The sequence below is a fragment of the Pectinophora gossypiella genome, chromosome 15, assembly GCF_024362695.1.
Source record: "Pectinophora gossypiella chromosome 15, ilPecGoss1.1, whole genome shotgun sequence".
NCBI classification, from domain to species: Eukaryota; Metazoa; Arthropoda; class Insecta; order Lepidoptera; family Gelechiidae; genus Pectinophora; species Pectinophora gossypiella.
Window position 1 is genome coordinate 11698922 of NC_065418.1, and position 21282 is coordinate 11720203.

Consider the following 21282-nt stretch of genomic DNA (forward strand, 5'->3'; position numbering starts at 1 on the left):
TAAGGTCCTGTACATTAGGCGATTAATCAGGCACGATCTGTCGCGTAAGGTAGCGAAATCGTGGCGTCGATGTAGGTATTATTAAACCGCTCGATCCCGACGAGTCGTGCCCGTCAATCGCATCGTGTAAAGGCCTATAAAGATAGAGTGTGAGTCACCAATATTCCCCGTGGAAATCAAGGTCTTATCGCTAGTTGGTAAGGTTAGCTTGCCGACCGACTCAGTACCTGCGAGCATTCGTGCAGAACGCACGTGTAGGAAGTCAATTTATAACAATTTTCTCTTTAAATTGTATTGTTTTATAAAACTAATATGAATAAGATAGTGATATGTGTTTTATTCCTTGGACTGTTTGGTGAGTACTTTTCTACGTCATTCATTTTGTCTATAATTAGAGATAAGCATTTATGGGATATGCGTATATAAAGCCGGCATCGAAATTTGAAATTATTTGGAACATGTGAAACGTTCATAGTACTTATAGGCAATGGGCTGTTTTAATACATACGTAAGGAAAGTACGTTTTAATTTTTTTTGTAATAGTACATAAACTGATTTAAGTAGCAAATAAGGACAATGAGATTTGAGGTTAAAGTTTTTGGTGTTCAAACTAAAATACTCGACATGTACGGTCACGAGTACTGATATGTATACACTCTGAAACCATGTCACATTAACTTTTTTGACGAATTAAACCGTAAGTCACATCATCATCATCAACAGCCGTATGACGCCCACCGTAAGTCTCATTAAATGTCAAATATGACAGTGCGACAGGATTCTAAAGTGGGTACATGATATTGCTCATGACTGTACCTACACTTTTTTATAACATAACATCACAAATAGAAGCGAAGAACATATATAATATATCCCAGTTGGGATAGTCAGAGGTACAATCAAAGAGTAAAAGGTCAATTACTGCCTAAGAATCATAGTGCCGGCCGTGTAGGACGCACCGTATTTCTTTGTGTGCGTATTGCTGAAGACACAGATTTGGTCATAGTTACGCACACAGTGGTGCTAATTCCTGTAAATACCATCTAATTTTATTTTAAGTTATATCTGTCATTTTCTTATCCGCCGAAAAGGAAAGGGACGGGTAATCGACAAGCATAAAATTTATGGAACACACGTCAATTTTAAGCACAAATCTAAACCAACCGTCTAAAAATTTTACATCAGTCAATAACCCGACACATTCATTTACTCATTCTTCCTAAAATTAAGAGCTGTGAATCATCCGTCCCTTTCCTTTTCGACGGATATGAAAATGACGGATATAACTTAAAATAAAATTAGGCGGTGTCTCCAGGAATCGGGGCCAATCTTAAACTAACTAACCAAAAAACCGGATCCGTATTAGGTACCTATACTATTCCATTACTATCGTAACGACTTAACTTGTTCTAGTACTTCATGCCGCCTGCTTGAGAGCTTTTAGTGGGTTCAATAAAGCCGAAGCTTCCTAACTAGCCATATTGCAAGTAAATACTTTTCAGGAATAAAAGGCGTATTAAAGTGTTTTCCTAATCATCATCATCATCAGCCCATTAACGTCCCCACTGCTGGGGCACGGGCCTTCCCTATGGATGGATAGGGAGATCGGGTCTTAAACCATCACGCGGGCCCAGTGCGGATTGATGGTTATTAACGACTGCTAATGCAGCCGGGACCAACGGCTTAACGTGCCTTCCGAAGCACGGAGGAGCTCGAGATGAAAATCTTTTTTTTATGGTCACCCATCCTATGACCGGCCTTTGCGAAAGTTGCTTAACTTCAACAATCGCAGACCGAGCGCGTTTACCGCTGCGCCAACGAGCTCCTCAGACCTAAATAAATATCTACCTGTTCAGTTTTCCTAATCTGAACAGGTATTTATTTAGGTCTTCGTTATTTGTGATGGAATATTTCAAACTGTTCAATTCTAACGAGGTTTCGGCAAAGTAGTTAATGCCATCTGTGGCTAATCTACAATAAGTCACGTCAAAAATAAAACAATTCTAATGAACTACTTATCAATTATCATACCAATCAACGATTTTGCGTTATCATATAAGTATTTATATAGAGACATTATATACGTACATAAACTGACGCCTATTTCCCACCGGGGTAAGCAGAAACACACTTATCTTGCTTCTCCACAACATAGAGACAATAATAATTGTTTATTCAAGTGGTAACTATTTTTTTATACTTATAGACAATACCATTCCTTACTAATTCTTAAAGTACCTACTTATAGAGAAAGTACCGTTGGCAATCGTAATAAATAAATGGACTCACGTACGTATTCCCTAGTAGGGTTGGTAGAGCTACAAATAGGTAGGTAATGAAAAACTTACAGGCAATTTTGATAGGAAGTTTTAAGATTGACACGATCTTCTATCCTGTGGGTTGTGAGGTGAATTACCAGCCTCATCAACCCTGGTGTCAGGGTTATTATTGAGCCGCCAAAGGCCCCTGACATGGCTCATGTAACGATTACTCACTTACATCAGTAAGTAACCGGGACCAACGGCTTAACGTGCCTTCCGAAGCACGGATCGTCTTACTTTCGGACAATCAGGTGATCAGCCTGTAATGTCTTAACCAAACTAGGGACCACAAAGTGATTTTTGTGATATGTCCCCACCGGGATTCGAACCCGGGACCTCCGGATCTTGAGCCCAACGCTCAACCACTGGACCACGGAGGCCGCTATCGTAGTTAGTTTTTACGATATACTCCCTAATGTGGTGCGCAGAGCCACGAGCCACAAGCAAGCAAGCTGTTCCGGTTTCATCATATCCAGCTCAGGATTTCGTATCAGCCCACTGTTTGTTTACCATTAAGTTGTCATGTGTTAAGTACAAACACGAATAAGTGCTTATACGCGGAAAATTGACAAAAGATACCAAAATAATCGCGAAGTATAGATAAAGATATTGATATAACGCGTAGAAAAACGACTTACTTACAAGACAAGTGTTTTAGTTTCTTCTGTTTGTTTATCGTACGACCTTCAGCCACCATTGTATTGAACATTACCCATTTAAATTTAAAATTCGCGTCACGCGTAACGTACCTAACCATGCGAAGCACGATTATCTGTCTAAATCTAGCTACTTGATGATTGAGAAAAAACACACCTACTTATTGATAGATCTATTGAAATTGAGTTTCAAACACACACACGCACACAGACATACACATCACAGTCCGGACACTCCATACATAAATTCTTCACTTACCGCATAAAAACGAAAGAGACAGTCTATCCGCGCGCGCTCCATTACTCTTTAAAGGCTTACGACTTAATAGTGAAAGGGGGGGAAGTAAATTGACTGTCTATGGTGTGAGATAGCAAAAATAACCGGTAAGAGATAAGTCCACCATTTCTACCTATTTTTTGTCATTATTAAACAATGGCGGTCATTATTAAGCAATGGAGGAGCTCGGTGGCGCAGCGGTAAACGCGCTCGGTCTACGATTGTTAAAGTTAAGCAACTTTCGCAAAGGTCGGTCATAGGATGGGTGACCACAAAAAAAAAAGTTTTCATCTCGAGCTCCTCCGTGCTTCGGAAGGCACCTAAAGCCGTTGGTCCCGGCTGCATTAGCAGTCGTTAATAACCACCAATCCGCAGTGGGCCCGCGTGGTGGTTTAAGGCCCGATCTCCCTATCCATCCATAGGGAAGGCCCGTGCCCCAGCAGTGGGGACGTTAATGGGCTGGTGATGTGATGTGATTAAACAATGGTGCTAATTCCTGTACGCACCATCTAACTTTATTTTAAGTTACACTTGTCATCTTCTTATCCACCGAAAAGGAAAGGGACGGATGATTGACGACTGGTAATTTTAAAATTAATGAATACCCCGGTAATTGTATATCAATGACCCCGGGCGAATCAAATAAGTATCTCGCTGGTATACCCTTTTGACGTGTGCAGTCAACTTAATTTTGTTAAGTTATTTGCTGATGTAAATTTTTAAGATAATAGTTTTAGATTTCTGGCTAAAATTAACGTGTGTTCCATAAATTTCATGCTTCTCGATTACCTGTCCGTTTCGTTGTCAGTGGATAAGAAAATGACAGGTATAACTTAAAATAAAATTAGATAGTGTGTACATGAATTAGGTAGGTACTTAGCACCAATAAATAGTTAGTAATAATAACAAGGAAAACATGATGGACCTCGTGACGAATCATCAAGTTAGATAAACCGAATGACGTTCAAAACGCCTAATAAATAAATGAACATCTGTAATTGTGCTCTACATTTAGTATCTAGGTATTTCATTTAATAGAATAGAATTGTCTCATTTTCTCATCATCATCAGCCGTATGACGCCCACTGCTGGGCATAGGCCTCCCCCAAGGATCTCCACGACGATCGGTCCTGCGCTGCCCGCATCCAGCGGCTTCCCGCGACCTTCACCAGATCGTCGGTCCACCTTGTAGCGGGCCTACCCGCTGAGCGTCGTCCGACACGTGGTCGCCATTCTAGAACCTTTCCGCCCCATCGGCCATCGGTTCTCCTCGCTATTTTCTCATAATTCGGCAAAAACAAAATTCTTTAAATAACGTGATAAAAATATCAAGCAACAATTATTTTTATTCATACTTATTTATTTTTTTGTATAATAATATACTTCTTCCATAACATTGTATTTTAGTTAGAATAATTATGAACTTACTTGAGTAATGAGAAAATTGTATCTTTATTATTTTTGAGGAACGTAACTTCGAAATTCCCTCATTAACTAACCTTACACTTTCACAGACTAGGGATTATGAATTCACTAGTTAATACAAACTTTATTCTACAGGTATAGCACAAAGTCTTCGTATATCGGGACACTTCGTTGAAAATTTCGGATGGCAAATCTACGTTGGATGGACAAGAACTACTGCTAGCCATGTTATGGAAAATATTACTATTACAAGGAATGAAAATGAAGTTTTGGTTGTCTATGTCCCAGCGGTAAGTATTTTTATTCTACCGGTAAGCTTCAAGGAAATTCAGTGTCTTTCGTAGGTTACCCATCTACCCTGCCTACCTACCTTTCTACCTCCGCCTTCCACCTCCACTTACCTACATTTCCTACCTACCTTTCTACCTCTACCTTTATCGGTACCTTCGGCGGTATCTACCTTTTTAGTTTTGCATGCTATAGATTATAAGCTAAATAGGTTAAAAGCTACTTTATTAATAACATCATCATCAGCCGTACGACGCCCACTGCTGGGCATAGGCCTCCCCCAAGGATCTCCACGACGATCGGTCCTGCGCTGCCCGCATCCAGCGGCTTCCCGCGACCTTCACCAGATCGTCGGTCCACCTTGTAGCGGGCCTACCCACTGAGCGTCGTCCGACACATGGTCGCCATTCCAGAACCTTTCCGCCCCATCGTCCATCGGTTCTCCTCGCTATGTGTCCTGCCCACTGCCACTTCAGCTTTGCAATTCTCCGAGCTATGTCGGTGACTTTAGTTCTCCTGCGGATCTCCTCATTTCTGATTCGATCGAGCAGGGAAATACCGAGCATAGCTCTCTCCATTGCCCGCTGAGCGACACCGAGCCTCCTCACGAGACCCATAGTAAGCGGCCACGCAATTAATAACATAACAACTATAAAACCCTATTTGTGATGGAGTGTTAGACGATACTATATCCCAATCGGGATAGTCAGAAGTACATCCATATCAAGATTAGATAAGCACTCACAAGCCCACAACTCACCGAGGTTTCTGTTAGACCAATGTGTGCGTGTAGTGTTTATCAACGAACTATTATACAGGGTGTTAGTGACATGGTAACGAAAACTTTGAGGGATGATTCAGGTAATGATTCTGAGTTGATATCAAGTGGAATTTTTCGTCGCAAAAGTATGGAATGGAAAATAATTAAAAAAAACACAAAAATTTTCATGAATTTTCCGACAGAAAATTCCACTTAATATCAACTCAGAATCATGGTCTGAATCATCCCCCTCAGTATTCGTTACGGTGTCACTAACACCCAGTATTATTAAAATAAGCTTTTACCTATTACCTCATCTGTCCCAATGGTAGATACCCTAATAGGTACGCCTGAATACTTATACACCTAAGTAAGTTATGATTACAACCAATTTCTTTGCGTGGTTCTTTGTGACAAGCAGGTAAATTCAGATTGTTTGTTATGTGGAATGTTTTCATATCGTGATCATAAACAATTATTTATTTATGTGGTTTTAGCTTGAATGTGGTCCCGATTCCTGCAGAACCTCCTAATTTTATTTTAAGTTATACCCGTCATTTTCTTGTCCGCCGAAATGGAAAGGGACGGATGATTCAACAAGTTAATTTTAAAATGAATGAATAACCGGTGCGAATAAAATAGGCTCTCGCTGCTATGCAATCCATTTGACGTGCTGTCTACTTCACTCTGACGGGTCATTGGCCGATGTAAAAAATTTAGACGGTTGTTATTGATTTCTGCTTAAAATTGACGTGTATTCCATAAATTTTATTCCTGTCGATTACTCGTCTCTTTCTTTTTCAACGGATAAGAAAATGACAGGTATAACTTAAAATAAAATTAGATGACATCTGCAGGAATTAACACTAATATGACGATTCCTTAGGTGTACGTACAAACATTTCTGGTTTTTGTTACGCGTGTTTGTTTATGTGTTTTTGTATATGTTTGTTTAATAATAATAAAAAAGTACACTTAGTGTGCCTAATATATTTTTCTTTATATTGCAGACTCACGGGACAACGTACAATGCTAGCATTGTAAATGTGGACTCTAATACCAATACGAGTATCTCGTGCCTACAAGAGCTGAGCGCGATCAGTGGCATATGTAACCTGTCAGTTGAGGTCACAGGGCCACCTACAGACGACACTTACACGGCCATCGCTTATTGGGCAATGAATCCTGGCACTCTAAGAGGGAACAGCACAGAGACTATTATTGGTAAGACGTTATTTAAATAGCCAATTTGAATAGGGTCAATTGGGGTAAGTCCGTCTGTGGGAATAGTCCACGTACCCACGGCGTAATGTAATTACCTACTTTTAATCATGAGAGACTTTCCAATGGACGTTCCCCAAACACACGATAGATGGTGTGCGTTACCCCAGCAAGAAAGTATCTCCTAGAGTTATATGAGTAGAACGTATAGTTGGTGCCTTATCTGCTGTAAATGTGCCCCACATAAAAAATGTGTGCCCCCTGTCGTTTCGAAAAAAAATCGAAAAAACGATTCTTGCTGGGGTAACGTTTTTCTAGCAGGAAAATTCTAAACGAATGATCGGAGAGAGAAAAACTGTGCATGGCCAGATAGCTTATATGTGTGCCAAAATGTGCCCCCAAAAATAAAATCTGTGCCCCTTCAGATTTTCGAGATATTGCATTTCCTGCTGGAGTAACGTTTTGATGAATAGTATATCTCTAAAACCATTGCATGTGCCCCTGTAGAATAAACATACGCGAGTAGCTCTTAATGTGTGCCCCTTTGTGCCCCAATTAGATTTTAGAAAATATTTATAGTTTTCAAGTTATCGCGGTTTTATGAAAACCCGAAAAAACATCGCAGCGCCTAAATGAGACAAGGCATAACTTCGCTGAAAACTGTATTCGGTCTTTCTTGACGCTAATAATAACCATACAAAGTTTCAAAAATGTTCATGCATGCGTTTTTGAATAATCTTGCTAAAAGTAAAAACGATGGTGTCATAACTTTGACGGCAAAATACAAGGAACTGGCACAATCCCAGATGTGTAGGTGTAAACCAAAATCTTGTGCCTTTAGTCAAAAATATATGGTGAAAATATTGAGCTTCAAATGTTACGCATTAAGTAAATATAAACAAAAAACCAAAATATGTAAACAACGGCTGGTTATCCGACCAAATTTGAATGACTACTAAAAAGCGACGGATTCATACATATCGATGACCTTCTTTACTTTACTCACTAACCGGTTCACACGTGTTGTGCCTGAGTACACTGAAGTAGAAAAGTAATAACTAATAAAATAAAGTTTTTATTGGATTATATTTTAATAGCTGTTTCTATGACCTTACACATGATTAAGTACATTTATAAGAGCCATTTTCAAATAAAATGTACATGTGACTAACATGCTCAAAATCGTGACCAAACTGTTTTGTGACATACCTGTATTTTTATACTAATGTAAATAATAATTTCCACATCAACAAGCTGTTTCATTTATATAGTCACAAGGTGCATTTAATATATTTTTTAATTAGCCCTCAAAACTTTTGAACGCGACTGTAAGGACAACAGCTTAGGTATAATACGTCCAATAAAGAAGGTCCTCGTTAAGTATGAATCCGTCGCTTTTTAGTAGTCATTCAGATTTGGTCGGATAACCAGCCGTTGTTTACATATTTTGGTTTTTTGTTTATATTTACTTAATGCGTAACATTTGAAGCTCAATATTTTCACCATATATTTTTGACTAAAGGCACAAGATTTTGGTTTACACCTACACATCTGGGATTGTGCCAGTTCCTTGTATTTTGCCGTCAAAGTTATGACACCATCGTTTTTACTTTTAGCAAGATTATTCAAAAACGCATGCATGAACATTTTTGAAACTTTGTATGGTTATTATTAGCGTCAAGAAAGACCGAATACAGTTTTCAGCGAAGTTATGCCTTGTCTCATTTAGGCGCTGCGATGTTTTTTCGGGTTTTCATAAAACCGCGATAACTTGAAAACTATAAATATTTTCTAAAATCTAATTGGGGCACAAAGGGGCACACATTAAGAGCTACTCGCGTATGTTTATTCTACAGGGGCACATGCAATGGTTTTAGAGATATACTATTCATCAAAACGTTACTCCAGCAGGAAATGCAATATCTCGAAAATCTGAAGGGGCACAGATTTTATTTTTGGGGGCACATTTTGGCACACATATAAGCTATCTGGCCATGCACAGTTTTTCTCTCTCCGATCATTCGTTTAGAATTTTCCTGCTAGAAAAACGTTACCCCAGCAAGAATCGTTTTTTCGATTTTTTTTCGAAACGACAGGGGGCACACATTTTTTATGTGGGGCACATTTACAGCAGATAAGGCACCAACTATACGTTCCACTCATATAACTCTAGGAGATACTTTCTTGCTGGGGTAACGCACACCGATAGATGGCGTTGTTCACTTTTAACGTGATAATTAATGAGAATGTGGGTTTTGCACGACGTTTTCCTTTACCGCTGCGCACGTGATAATCGGCTCGAAAATCGTTGGTTTAGGCCCGTGCTGGGATTCGATCCTGCGACCGCACAGTGAGAGACAAGCGTTCTTCCAACTGGGATACCACGGCTCTGGGAGCGGGAGTAGGTGTGAAATCAATTTCGCGACAGATTTATTTGTGAACGCACACTACCAAACCAAACTACAAACATTAAATCGCTCCCGGTGTCGCTATGTGCTTAGTGCCTTATTAACAATAATATTAAATAAGTAGAATAGCTAATAATACAGGGTGTTAGTGACATCGTAACGAATACTCAGGGGGATGATTTAGACCATGATTCTGAATTAATATCAGGTCGAATTTTTCGTCGCAAAATTCATTACTTTTTTTTAGTTTTTTAAAATTATTTTCAATTCTATACTTTTGCGATGGAAAATTCCACTTGATATTAACTCAGAATAATCAGCTGAATCATCCCCCTCAGTATTCGTTACGATGTCACTTACACCCCACACAAGTACATACAGTAGCCATACAGGTAAGTATGGGTATTAGTGACAACGTAACGAATACTGAGGGGGATGGTTCAGACCATGATTCTGAGTTGATATCAAGTGGAATTTTCAGTCTGAATATTCATGAAAATTTTTGTGTCTTTTTTAATTATTTTTCGTTCCATACTTTTGGTTTTACGGAAAAATCCACTTGATATCATCTCAGAATCATGGCCTCAATCACCCCTCAAAGTTTTCGTTACGATGTCACTAACACCCTGTATAGTAAGATGATCCGTGCTTCGGAAGGCACGTTAAACCGTTGATCACGGTTACTATTTACTGATGTGAGTAATCGTTACGTGAGCCATGTCAGGGGCCTTTGGCGGCTCAATCATAACCCTGACACCAGGGTTGACGAGGCTGGTATTCCACCTCAAAACCCACACGATAAGAAGAAGCATATTAAAGAAGATTAGAAGATTAGAAGAAGAATATTAGGTAGGTACTTACCTACATCAATACTATTTTTGTCGTTATACCCTAATATCACCGTTCACAGGTAAAGCTTCACCAAAAATATCAGTCATAAAGATAGCTGGCCAACGTGACAACTTGAATTGTACCGCAACTGGAGTACCAGCTCCTACATTCGTGTGGACTCTTGAAGCAGATAATACCACTGTACGTATTGCAACAGCCTCCGTGGTCTAGTGGTTAGAGCGTTACGCTCACGATCTGGAGGTCCGGGTTCGATTCCCGATGGGGACATTGTCGAAATCACTATGTGAGATTGTCCTTTGTTTGGAAGGACTATTCAGGCTTGAATCACCTGACTGTCTGTAAAATTAAAATGATTCCGTGTTTCGCAGGGCAGGGCTATTAGCCATAAAAACACCTCCACCAACCCGCAGTGGAGTAGCGAGGTGGAGTATGCCCCATACCCTCTCCGGTTGATTGAGGGGAGGCCTGTGCCCAGCAGTGGGACGTGTATAGGCTGTTTATGTTATGTTTACGTATTGCAATTACTAGATTAGTTTATAAGAAGAAGAAAGAATAGAAAAGAAGAAAGACCGGGGGAAAATATTAGAAATAAGTATTATTTCAAATAATTTCTCGTGGATATGACGAGGACTGGACTCGTCCCGGCTTGATAAGAGCTGTGGGTTCAAGTCCCATTCGCTTCAGACTTTTTCGATCTGGGGGCACGGGAGTGCCCCCGCCAAGACGAGCAAAGCTAAAATTTTCTAGAAGATACGTAGCTGCAATTTGTTGCAAGATGCGTGAGTTAAGGATGGTTCAACAAGTAATATTTCTTTATCTTCTCAGGTACTAGCGGATTCCGTCGGTACAGTCTGGAACAACTTGACAAGGTTGTACGATTCCTGGTCATTATTTAAACCAACTAACCAATCTAGCCAGTCCTTCAGAGTCGTTTGCACACCACGGCAAATCAACAGGAGAGGAGAGGTTATATTGGGGAGCTCGCTAAGTCGAGTGATAAATTCTGCTAATCAATTTGGTAAGTCCTTAAAGTAAAATATATCTATTACCTTACCCATACAAATAAACAAGTGTTACTATAGTAACATATTGGTGCTAATTACTGTAGAATGTCCCGTGGTATGCAACTCGTTTGACGTGTGCTGTCAACTTAATTCTGTCGGGTTATCGGTCGATGTCAAATTTTAAGAGGGTTTTTTAGATTTCTACTTAAAATTCCACATTTATCAATCGTTTCAAACACGCACGCCGGTTCAAAGTAGATCGAACTTAACCGAACCGAACTTAACTTGATCGACCTTTTCATAATTTATTGGTGCAAGTTCGGTACCGGGGCACTCTAGCGATTACTGGCGTTACATTTATTTATTTATTTTTTATAATTTTCAGGTGCTTCAGTAATATCGAGTGCTGTTCTATTAGCTTTGGCGTTTTCTTATTCTGGCAGCGTCTAGGATGAAATACAATAACGTACCTACTCCTGCCTTCACCAAAGTTGGATAAATATTAGGTACCTACAAATTCATCTCCGCCCCGCGACACGGTGCATGCTATTGACGTGTTATCTATTTTTTTAAGTAAGTACTTGTTTTATGCAGGGTGTTAGTGGTTGTTTAATTATTTTCAGTTCCATACTTTTGTGACGCTAAGGTTCTACTTGATATTAACTCAATCATAAGCTGTATTATCTTCGATATTCGGCGCTCATCATTAACACCCTGTACGTATGTTTTTCCAATGAAAAAAATAAGAGACTTCATTGCATTTAATTAATGAAAGAATGTAAACTTAGTGATTCCTAGCCAAACCTGATAAGTAGACTACAAAAATATTATTGTAAAGGCGCAAGTTTAGGTCCTTGTTTATGTTATCTACGGCTAAGTTGATAACATGCATCATGTATCGGGAGTTAGTGCATATTGTGTGAAAACCAAAGAATGTTTTAAGGAGTAAGTAACATGGCATTTTTTTTTATCACCTCTTTAATACTTTCATTTTGCGTAAACTCCAATCCAAAATTTTGGACTTGCCCTCACCTACTTATGTCATGACTTCTGGGAGTGTTGGCGAATAAAAGGTGACACTGTATAAGTATTACTTTAAATTCAAGCTTTGTTCTTATTTTAAGAAAGAAACATCCCGGTCATTTCGCTGGATCCTTTTATCTTGGTTTTCCAAAAACACTGTTAAGCCGATCCAGTCTTCTGTTGTGTTATTGCAATCTGGGGGCATGGCAGTGCCCCCGCCAAGTCGAGTAAAAACAACTTACTCTTTCTTGAAGCTATTTATGGCATTTTCAACCCCGTGTAATTTCATTGTGAATGTTTATATTGTCTTTTTATGTACATTTTAGAATGAGTTTTGTTGACCATTGTTGTTTATTTACTAGAATGTAAAGTCCATTAATTGTGTCCATTTGGGCACCCACCAACTTAATTTGACAGGAAAATAATTAGCTCTAACACTTTCTTGCACTTTTTGTAAGTGAATGACGGCACTCATTTAAGAGCTGGCAAAATAAAATTCAGTTGGGTTTGTGTCCACCCGAATAGACACCAAAGATCGTTGTAAATGCTCCATTTCGCATGAACTTAAATAAGAGACCTTTTACATGTTACCATACAAACGCCACAACAGACTGAATTATCTCGAACTAAAGGACAAATAAATGAAAATAAAAACTTGAGATTTTTGATCATTTTATTTGGGCAGAATTGTTGTTGAACTATTTATTATGCTGTAGCTAGATTGGAAATATGTGCATTTCGTTGGATAAAATTAGGTCTCTCGGACGCATTGCCCGTGGTTGCAAATAAAAATAACCATAATGTCGACTAATAATGTTCAAATGTTACTATCCACGATTACATATCAAAAACGCTATTTTTGTACACAATACACGCGTATACCCATCTTTCAGTCGTGTGTGGCCAAAATAGGATGACCATAATAATAAATAAAATATTTAATATAATATAATATTTAAATCACTTATTCCAATCTAACTCCAGTCAAAGTAATAACATAAATGGATTACAATTTTGGCTCGATTTTATCAGAAATCCATAATAATTATTACACTTTTACACATTTATAATGTACGTTACAATTTACTATTTATTTATTATCGTATATTTTATATAGTATAATTAAAAATTGATAAATTCATTAATTATGTCACAAATCACATTTAAAAATAAATTCAAACACCATTTAAAATGTGCAGGAAATTCTTTAAAACAATGTTTAAACCCTAATATGTTTTTATATTTAACAATATTTGTGTACTTTAAAAGTCGTAAATAAAGATTTTGGACGAAATTTGATTAGTTTTATTACAAGTTTATAAATAAATTATATACAACATAGTACAACAAAACAGGTAGGTGCTTTTACTAAGTATGTACTTTTCGTTTGATAATTTTATGTTCTTATTTGAATACGTTCGCCTGCAGTGGTGTATGCTCCATACACCCGTACTGGTTGATTGAGGGGAGGCCTGTGTCCAGCAGTGGGACGTTTATAGGCTGTTTTGAATACAAATATATATATATATATATATATATATATATTTGTATTATTTATATATTTATTATATATATATACAAAGGTCGGAAATGCGGGACAAGCCAGCCGGGCCGTGTGCACCAAGAATTATTGAGAAAACAGTTTTTTTTTTAATGGAAAAGATAAAGTAGCTTTTTACGAAAGAAACAGTGACTTTTTGAAAAACGAACAGAGACGTTTTTAGGCAGTGTCTCGGCATTATTACTGAGACTTTTTACCTGACATCGAGAATTCGAGACCATCAAACGAATAGTACATACTAACTTTCGTCTTACCATTGCCTAACATAGAATATATAGTGACTAGTTACGTATTTAAGTGCTTTAAAGATCAACAAAGACTTTGACAAAGAAAAACAAAAGTTCCCAAGAACAAAACAGATTTTATATAATAAACGTAATTGTTCTTAATAAGAACGGTTAAGGTCTGGAATTTATTCGAGAAACTGTTTCCCGAAAAGTATAATCTGAAGACAACGCAAGAGTGAATGGGTATTTACTAGGTAAGCATGTCCCATCACCGGATCGTCACTTACCATCAGATGAGGTTGTGGTTAAATGCTTGGCTATCTTCCATAAATAGAAATCGACAATAGAGGAAACAAAGTTAGTATCTTTATAGTTAAGATAACGCACAATACAAGTCTATAAAAACGCCTACATAGAGTTATAAAGCAATAAACAAGGCTTCATAAATATTATAATGATATTTCATTACACCCTAAAACAGCTTGAGATTAGTTCTCTATGAAATGACCACCATTATAATAGCAATAGTTTCCTATTAAATAATATGAATAAAATCGCAAGTCTTTGCTAATCTTCATTTTTCAAACGACTATACAGATCATCCACAAATCATGGTATGTTTGGCATCTATAAATTATTCTAGTATATTTTATCACTTCATACAAGAAAGTAATCTGATACATGAGCTATACCACCCTCTCTCTTTGATATTATTTAATTACATTTGTGCGAACGAGAGAAATATAGTTTTCTTAGTTTAATATTTTTACTGAAGTAACTTAAATGTAGAAGAGTAATTTCATTCGGTAGATAATAATTATGACATCAATGCAATCGTAAGTCCATTGAATAAAGCTACTAATTTATATTTTAAATACATTGGCAATATTTCCTACTATTAAGCGGTAATAAAAGCCGTGAAATAAAGTTAATAAGTAAATAACTGACACAGTTCTAGGGGCATAAAAAGACCACATTCAAGAAAAAAATCTTAAAAGGCAATAACAAATTTGCACATGTCAAATAGTTTTTTTTAAAGATGAATGAAGATAAAGAGTAGAAGCTCAAATCTTGAGTGTTCGTAAATTTTGATAGCTCTCCATATTATCCAGCTAAAATTCGTGATAAATTGCTATAAAATGTGGAGCAACGTGGAGTGTATCCCCTCTGAACGATAAGTTATGAAGAAGAAAAGCCATGAAAATATATTTCAAAGTTTTCTTCTTTCCGATCTTAAGAAAATAAATATTATAATACTATGATTTTGCAGTTAAAAGCTGCGTAAAGGGCTATAGTGTAAAAATATAACAAAAACTATGTTTGTTTACTCAAATAGTATGGGGAACTGTCAAAATTTAAAAACACTCAACAGTAGCGACACCTGGGCCCCTAACGGCTAATTCGCCGAACTTCGGCGACTTGAAAACGATTCAGATAAATCGAAGTTCGGCGTTTGGTACCGGGTAATATCCTGAACGGAGAAACAGGCAGTTTTTAACCCCATTGAGGCAGTGCACGCATTGTGGCCTTTTAGACGCGCTGATCAAAATACTTGAATTTATACCTAACCGAAACCAAAAAACTAACATCATATAAATATCACCGATTTAAGCTTAAAAAACATCTCATTAGTAGCTTTATAAAACTTTACTTTCTCTTATTTTCGATTCATTCAGCATAGGGCAATAGGCCATTTAAATTAGACTAGAAGTAACGATGGGTTTCAGCATGGTATAATAACATACATAGGTATTCTTATTACTGACAGTTAGATAACTTCCGCTAGCAAAGCCAACATCATCTGTGTTGCCATTAGCCCTCGCGGCATGGCAACCGCGGACGCGCGCGTCGAGATCTATATCGAGTCCAACTGCCGTACGACGTCTACGTAGATAGCATTCTCTTCGTCTCTTGGTCGAAGCCCTCGATATAATCTCTAGACGCGCGCGGCGCGGTTGTCGTGCAGACCCAATAGGTGTAAAATAAATTACCCACGGCTAATGTCTTCAGTTTATTTTACGAAGTAATTCTGAATGGTTAACCTCTCGTCTGCCGGAACGCGGATCTCGACCAGACACAATGTAAAATCTATTGTGTCTGGTATCTCGGCATATGAGAGGTTAATAAATACACTTTTAATGTTGAGTGATGAGTAATTTATAGGTTAGATACGTTAGTTAGTCATTATTAATTTTCAATAATACAATTTAAGTCTTCAGAATTTTGGAGATAACAATTTTGGTGATAAATATTTTGATGACGTCAACTTCGCTAAATCACTCAAATAGGAATACCTCGTTTTCTTATACCATGGGTTTCAGTGGACACAGACTAAATACGACCCTCAACTAACTTTAATAATATCACAGTGCCTTCGTCCTTCGTCCTCGCAATTTTACTACGCTGTGGCAAATATGATGAGGCAAAATATATGTATAATTTTGAATATTATATTACTTTTAAATAAGTATTTTGTACTTTTGATGGATGTCAATAGTTACAGAACGAAGAAACCAAATATTAATATATTGACATAGACCTCGTATAACAAATAGACAACCAGTCTCTAAAAAAAAAAAACTGTCCGCGGCGAATGTTGTCACAAACAACGGCGTGTAACGACATTCTACAACCGATATTGCACTTTATTTGAACAGCCATAACATCTTAATTTGAGGGAACGAACTTATACTATCTACATAATTTAATTTATACGTATTTACAACACGGTTCGGAGGCTTTTTTTGAAAATCTCTTTAGGGAATGTGAGTTTATTTGTTTATAGGATGTCAGTGTATATTGACATAAAATAGTAGTTTAGACAAATACAAAAATCGAACTTAATATAAATGAGAAAAGAACGTCGAGGCGAGGATTTCACTCTTAAATATTATTTAATTCTATATAAAACATACAAATGTAAAAAGCTTTTTCTAACCATTAATAATTTGTGCACTAAATTACATTTAGATTGGAGCCAAAACTAAAAACTAAGATTTTGAAATCTTCATAGTAGATTTTATAAGAAATCCGACACTTAGCGCTTAAATACTTATGTAGTCATAAAGTTCGGATTAGTATTTTAGATTAACCCATAAAGAAAATTTTCTTCCCATTAGTAATTAGTATTCCGTCGGGCATAATCTCGAGTTTTTGCAATTAGCTTCGGAATGTTTACATTGGGTCTAGTGAAACTAAATCCTCTCTATATGAGCTTTGCAGAGGAGTACGCTCCAAACCCCCGGTCGATTGATATAAGGCTTGTGCCTAGCAGTTGGACATACATAAGCTGTATATATTTATAAGCGTAACGTGATCATTTTAGCTATAAATGTAGTAAAATTGCCGAACGACTCAAACACATAGGGTACTACCTATATTTTCAGTCTAATCGCCAAGAGAATCAAGTCTCATCAAGACCTTCTTCGCTCGGCAGGAAATCCTACGAACACTAAGGGAGATAATAGATTTACTACTACCGTAGATTGAACATCGGCGTTCAAAAAGTGGAACGCAAAGTTACTTTACTGTTAATATAGCGACGTTGACAGTACTTTACCTCAGTGCGCGATTAGGCGCCGAACTGACAACACGGGGAAATGCGTGGTAAAAACTTACAAAAATAACAACTCAAAGCGTAAAAAAGAAGGATTGAACATCATATTTCTAATAAGTAATGACATTGTGCATGTTATCATAGTATAAACATTTTAATATTCGCAGTTAATACCCACTAAAATTATTATTTTAGTTTAAAATACACTAACACAAGTACTCCCGGTCAATCAGAGTCGTAGTATAACCCGATCGCGATACGAAGCACCACGCGCTAATATACGTAATAAGACGATGCGTAGTTTCTTAATTTGACAAGATTTTATTGAATGTATATACCGATGAGTACGAATGTATAGCTAAACAAGCGCGAAGTTTTCGCCACATTTTTGTGTCAAGCGCTGTTCCTACGGTAGTGGTAAATCAATGAAGAGACATAGTTAAATATACCTACTAACAATCAGTGATGTGCCGTTCCCGGGGAATGTCCCCAAAGTGAGAATGTTCCTGTCGCAAAGACTTTTTGTTTTCTCTTGTACTCTGATCCTATTTGCCTAACGGCTAAGAGATAAAGCTCTCTTACATAACGCACCTTTTTACTGCCGGGAACGGCATATGTATTACAAAAAGATGTAGATACGTTATAGGGTGAACTTCAGAGAATAAGAAATATCATTCGTGTCACCGCAAAAACACCTTTGGTCCGACCATTATAGACGACGATACGGCTCACTACTACGTTGCTCTAACAGAAAGCTCGGTGAGGTGTTACTTAGTTCATCTTGCGATGGACGTAACTCTGACTACTATCGTGAGCTTAGGTTATGTTTTGACCCAGTCAAGTTTATTATGCTATGTTTAATGAGGTATAAGACGTGTAAATAATGTCTTTGCTTAAAGTATCTACTGCTTTTTGTAACATAACACGATTGCCTTTTAATATTATGAGCACAAAATATGATGTCTAATTTCCACGAAATATAATACATTTACGAAAATGTCGCATGTTATAGGCTAATTTGGACAAGGTTTTCGTGGGAAACGCTAATAAGATCTTGAATTATGATACTATTCGCTTTTGGAGTAATAAAAGTTTTTATTTCGTTAGTGAAATGGTTTTCTAATTAATTAATGAGATCCGATGCATAAATAAAATTGTTGAAAAGTGTACTTGTTTCTTGAATATCCTTAAAACCATACCATACGTTATTCCGTTTTCGTTCCGATATGACAGGTCCGCTTTTTAACAGAAGCGAAGACTGCCTGGCTGACCTATACCCGTGAAGGGATAACCAGCCCGATACTTTGTCAGGTCACATACCTTCGAAACGCATTTCTGGGGAATGTGGGTTTTCTAACGATTTTTTTCTTTACCGCTGTGCACGTGTTCATCATTGATGATTCAGGTTTAGGCCAGTACTGGGATTGGAACCTGTGCTCTTGCTGTGTGAGTCAAGCGTTCTGAGCTACCACGGGTGTATTTTATTCAACTCTAATACTTTGAAAGATCTGAAAACCATTGCCTAAGATACTATAAATTAAAGCTTATTTTCGATGGTTTGATGGTTCAATTTTTATGAAATATAAAAACAAACTTTTACAGATTAGAGCAATGTTGCTGCTAATTCCTGTAAATATCCTCTAATTTTATTTTAAGTTATATCTGTCATTTTCTTATCCGCCGAAAAGGAAAGGGACGGGTAATCGACAAGCATAAAATTTATGGAACACACGTCAATTTTAAGCACAAATCTAAACCAACCGTCTAAAAATTTTACATCCGTCAATAACCCGACACAGTTAAGTAGACAGCACCTCAAACGGATTGCATACCAGCGACGTACCTTTTGATTCGCCCGGGTTATTCATTCATTTACTCATTCTTCCTAAAATTAAGAGCTGTGAATCATCCGTCCCTTTCCTTTTCGGCGGATATGAAAATGACGGATATAACTTAAAATAAAATTAGGCGGTGTCTGCAGGAATCGGGGCCATTGTTCAAAATTATCATAAAAGAATTTTAACCCCCACCCAAAATACATACACACGAGTTCAATAATTTTGTTTTTGCATTTGAATCTATTACATTTCACTTGAAAACAATTGTCCTTTTCGTGATAAATGATTTCAATCTGATTGATGAATCAATATTCTTGCAATTGAAACATTTACTCCAACTTAGTTTTTTAAATTATCATGCCTCTTCAGTTATGCTAATAAGAATGATCAGATGACATTAGAAATACCTACTTCTAACTAACTTTATCTTCGATTTATTTTTTATATCGACGCCCTATCTAGCATGCTGCGACTACTTTTTCACTGTTTCATTACGTAGATATTTGACTAGATATTATTATATAAAGTCCATTATTCGAATACGAATATCTTCCATAGAGTACTAGCTCTTTAGCAACACTGCTCCACATAAACAGAATAGAAGGCTGAGACAGCGCTAAAAATAGTGCGCTCCTTCATATACGACAAGTGCAAAACAGAGATAGATACAGGGTGTTAGTGACATCGTAACGAAAACTTTGAGGGATGATTCCGACCGAAAAAAAAAAATAGTGGACAGCTGTAAGCCTCTAATGTTTAGACTCGAGCGCGAAAAAAAAAACTTTGCCAATGTTTTTTAATAAGTCATCAAGATTTGACAGGTCCGGTTTTTTACAGAAGCGACTGCCTGACGGTCCAACCCGCGAAAAGAAAACCAGCCCAATACAAGTTAGGTCACATACCTCCGGAAATGCATTTCTCGGGAATGTGGGTTTCCTCACGATGTTTTCCTTCACCGCTGAGCACGTGATAATCATTTGAGATCCAAACATGAATTCGAAAACAAACTCGACAATCATTGGTTTAGGCCTGTGCTCGATTCGAACCTGCGACCTCAAAGTGAGAGGTCAGCGTTCTACCAACTGGTCTACCATGGCTTTAATACGTATCGTTTTTTTTTTATTGTTGGTACCTAAGTAACTTTTCACATAAATGTGTTGTCAAGGGCCGAGAACAGTATTGGTAAAGAGCATATTGAATTAGAATGAGATTGTCATAATCTGGTAAGACCAGGAACTTACGAAGTTGTATACTCATCATGGCCAAAATGTATCGATATTTTCAAAATGTCAATACATATACACTTAGTAGTAGAACACCTATATCACAACGTAAAGTTGGAATCCTTAATTCCTAAGGAATGCTATTAAACATATATTATCTTAATTTAAAGCAATTTCAAGAATTCAAGTCCGCTTTTTCACTGCCTCTTTATAAACCTACTTGATATATCACTTACTCTAATTGTCGGATACTACCCCAAAAAAGGTTATCTTTCCTTTCTCGCTCGTTTTAATCACAAAAGAGCGAGACAGCAATACTCGACAGTGAAAAAGGGACGCGACTAGACCTTATAGCTACGACACCAAAATCACATTTTTGTGCTAAACGACAATTATAGTGCGAATCAGACTCGAAGTTTAATAATGCACGTTTGAAAGTATTAAAATTTAAATTACTAATAAACGAATTGCTTAATGTATAGTCACCAGACACAAACTTACTTGTTAATAGGGTAGTTGATAAGGGGCCGTCCATTACGCATGTGATGTTTTTTTGGCATTTTTTAACCCCTCGTCCCCCTTGGTTGTACATGTTGAGGTTCAAGACTATCCCCCCCCCCATCCTATATCACGTGTATTTTT

At 37.3% G+C, this 21282-nt stretch overlaps 1 protein-coding gene and 1 non-coding gene across 2 annotated transcripts; one reads left to right on the forward strand and one right to left on the reverse strand.

The window, feature by feature from the left end:
• Window positions 1-211: 211 nt before the first annotated feature.
• LOC126373359 (uncharacterized) lies at window positions 212-12894 on the forward strand. The gene is made up of 6 exons (XM_050019504.1): window positions 212-355; window positions 4815-4969; window positions 6738-6951; window positions 10267-10388; window positions 11034-11226; window positions 11598-12894. The coding sequence occupies exons 1-6, from the start codon at window positions 313-315 to the stop codon at window positions 11660-11662; spliced, it is 792 nt and encodes a 263-aa protein (XP_049875461.1). The 5' UTR covers window positions 212-312; the 3' UTR covers window positions 11663-12894.
• On the reverse strand, window positions 2630-2701 carry Trnal-caa (transfer RNA leucine (anticodon CAA)). Its single transcript has one exon. It is a non-coding gene; the product is annotated as a tRNA-Leu (tRNA).
• Window positions 12895-21282: the final 8388 nt, after the last annotated feature.

Coding starts and splice junctions, on each gene's coding strand:
- LOC126373359 (XM_050019504.1), top strand. CDS start 313: ATGAATAAGATAGTGATATGTGTTTTATTCCTTGGACTGTTTG. Junction 356..4,814: donor TTTATTCCTTGGACTGTTTG/GTGAGTACTTTT, acceptor TTTATTCTACAG/GTATAGCACAAAGTCTTCGT. Junction 6,952..10,266: donor CAGCACAGAGACTATTATTG/GTAAGACGTTAT, acceptor CACCGTTCACAG/GTAAAGCTTCACCAAAAATA.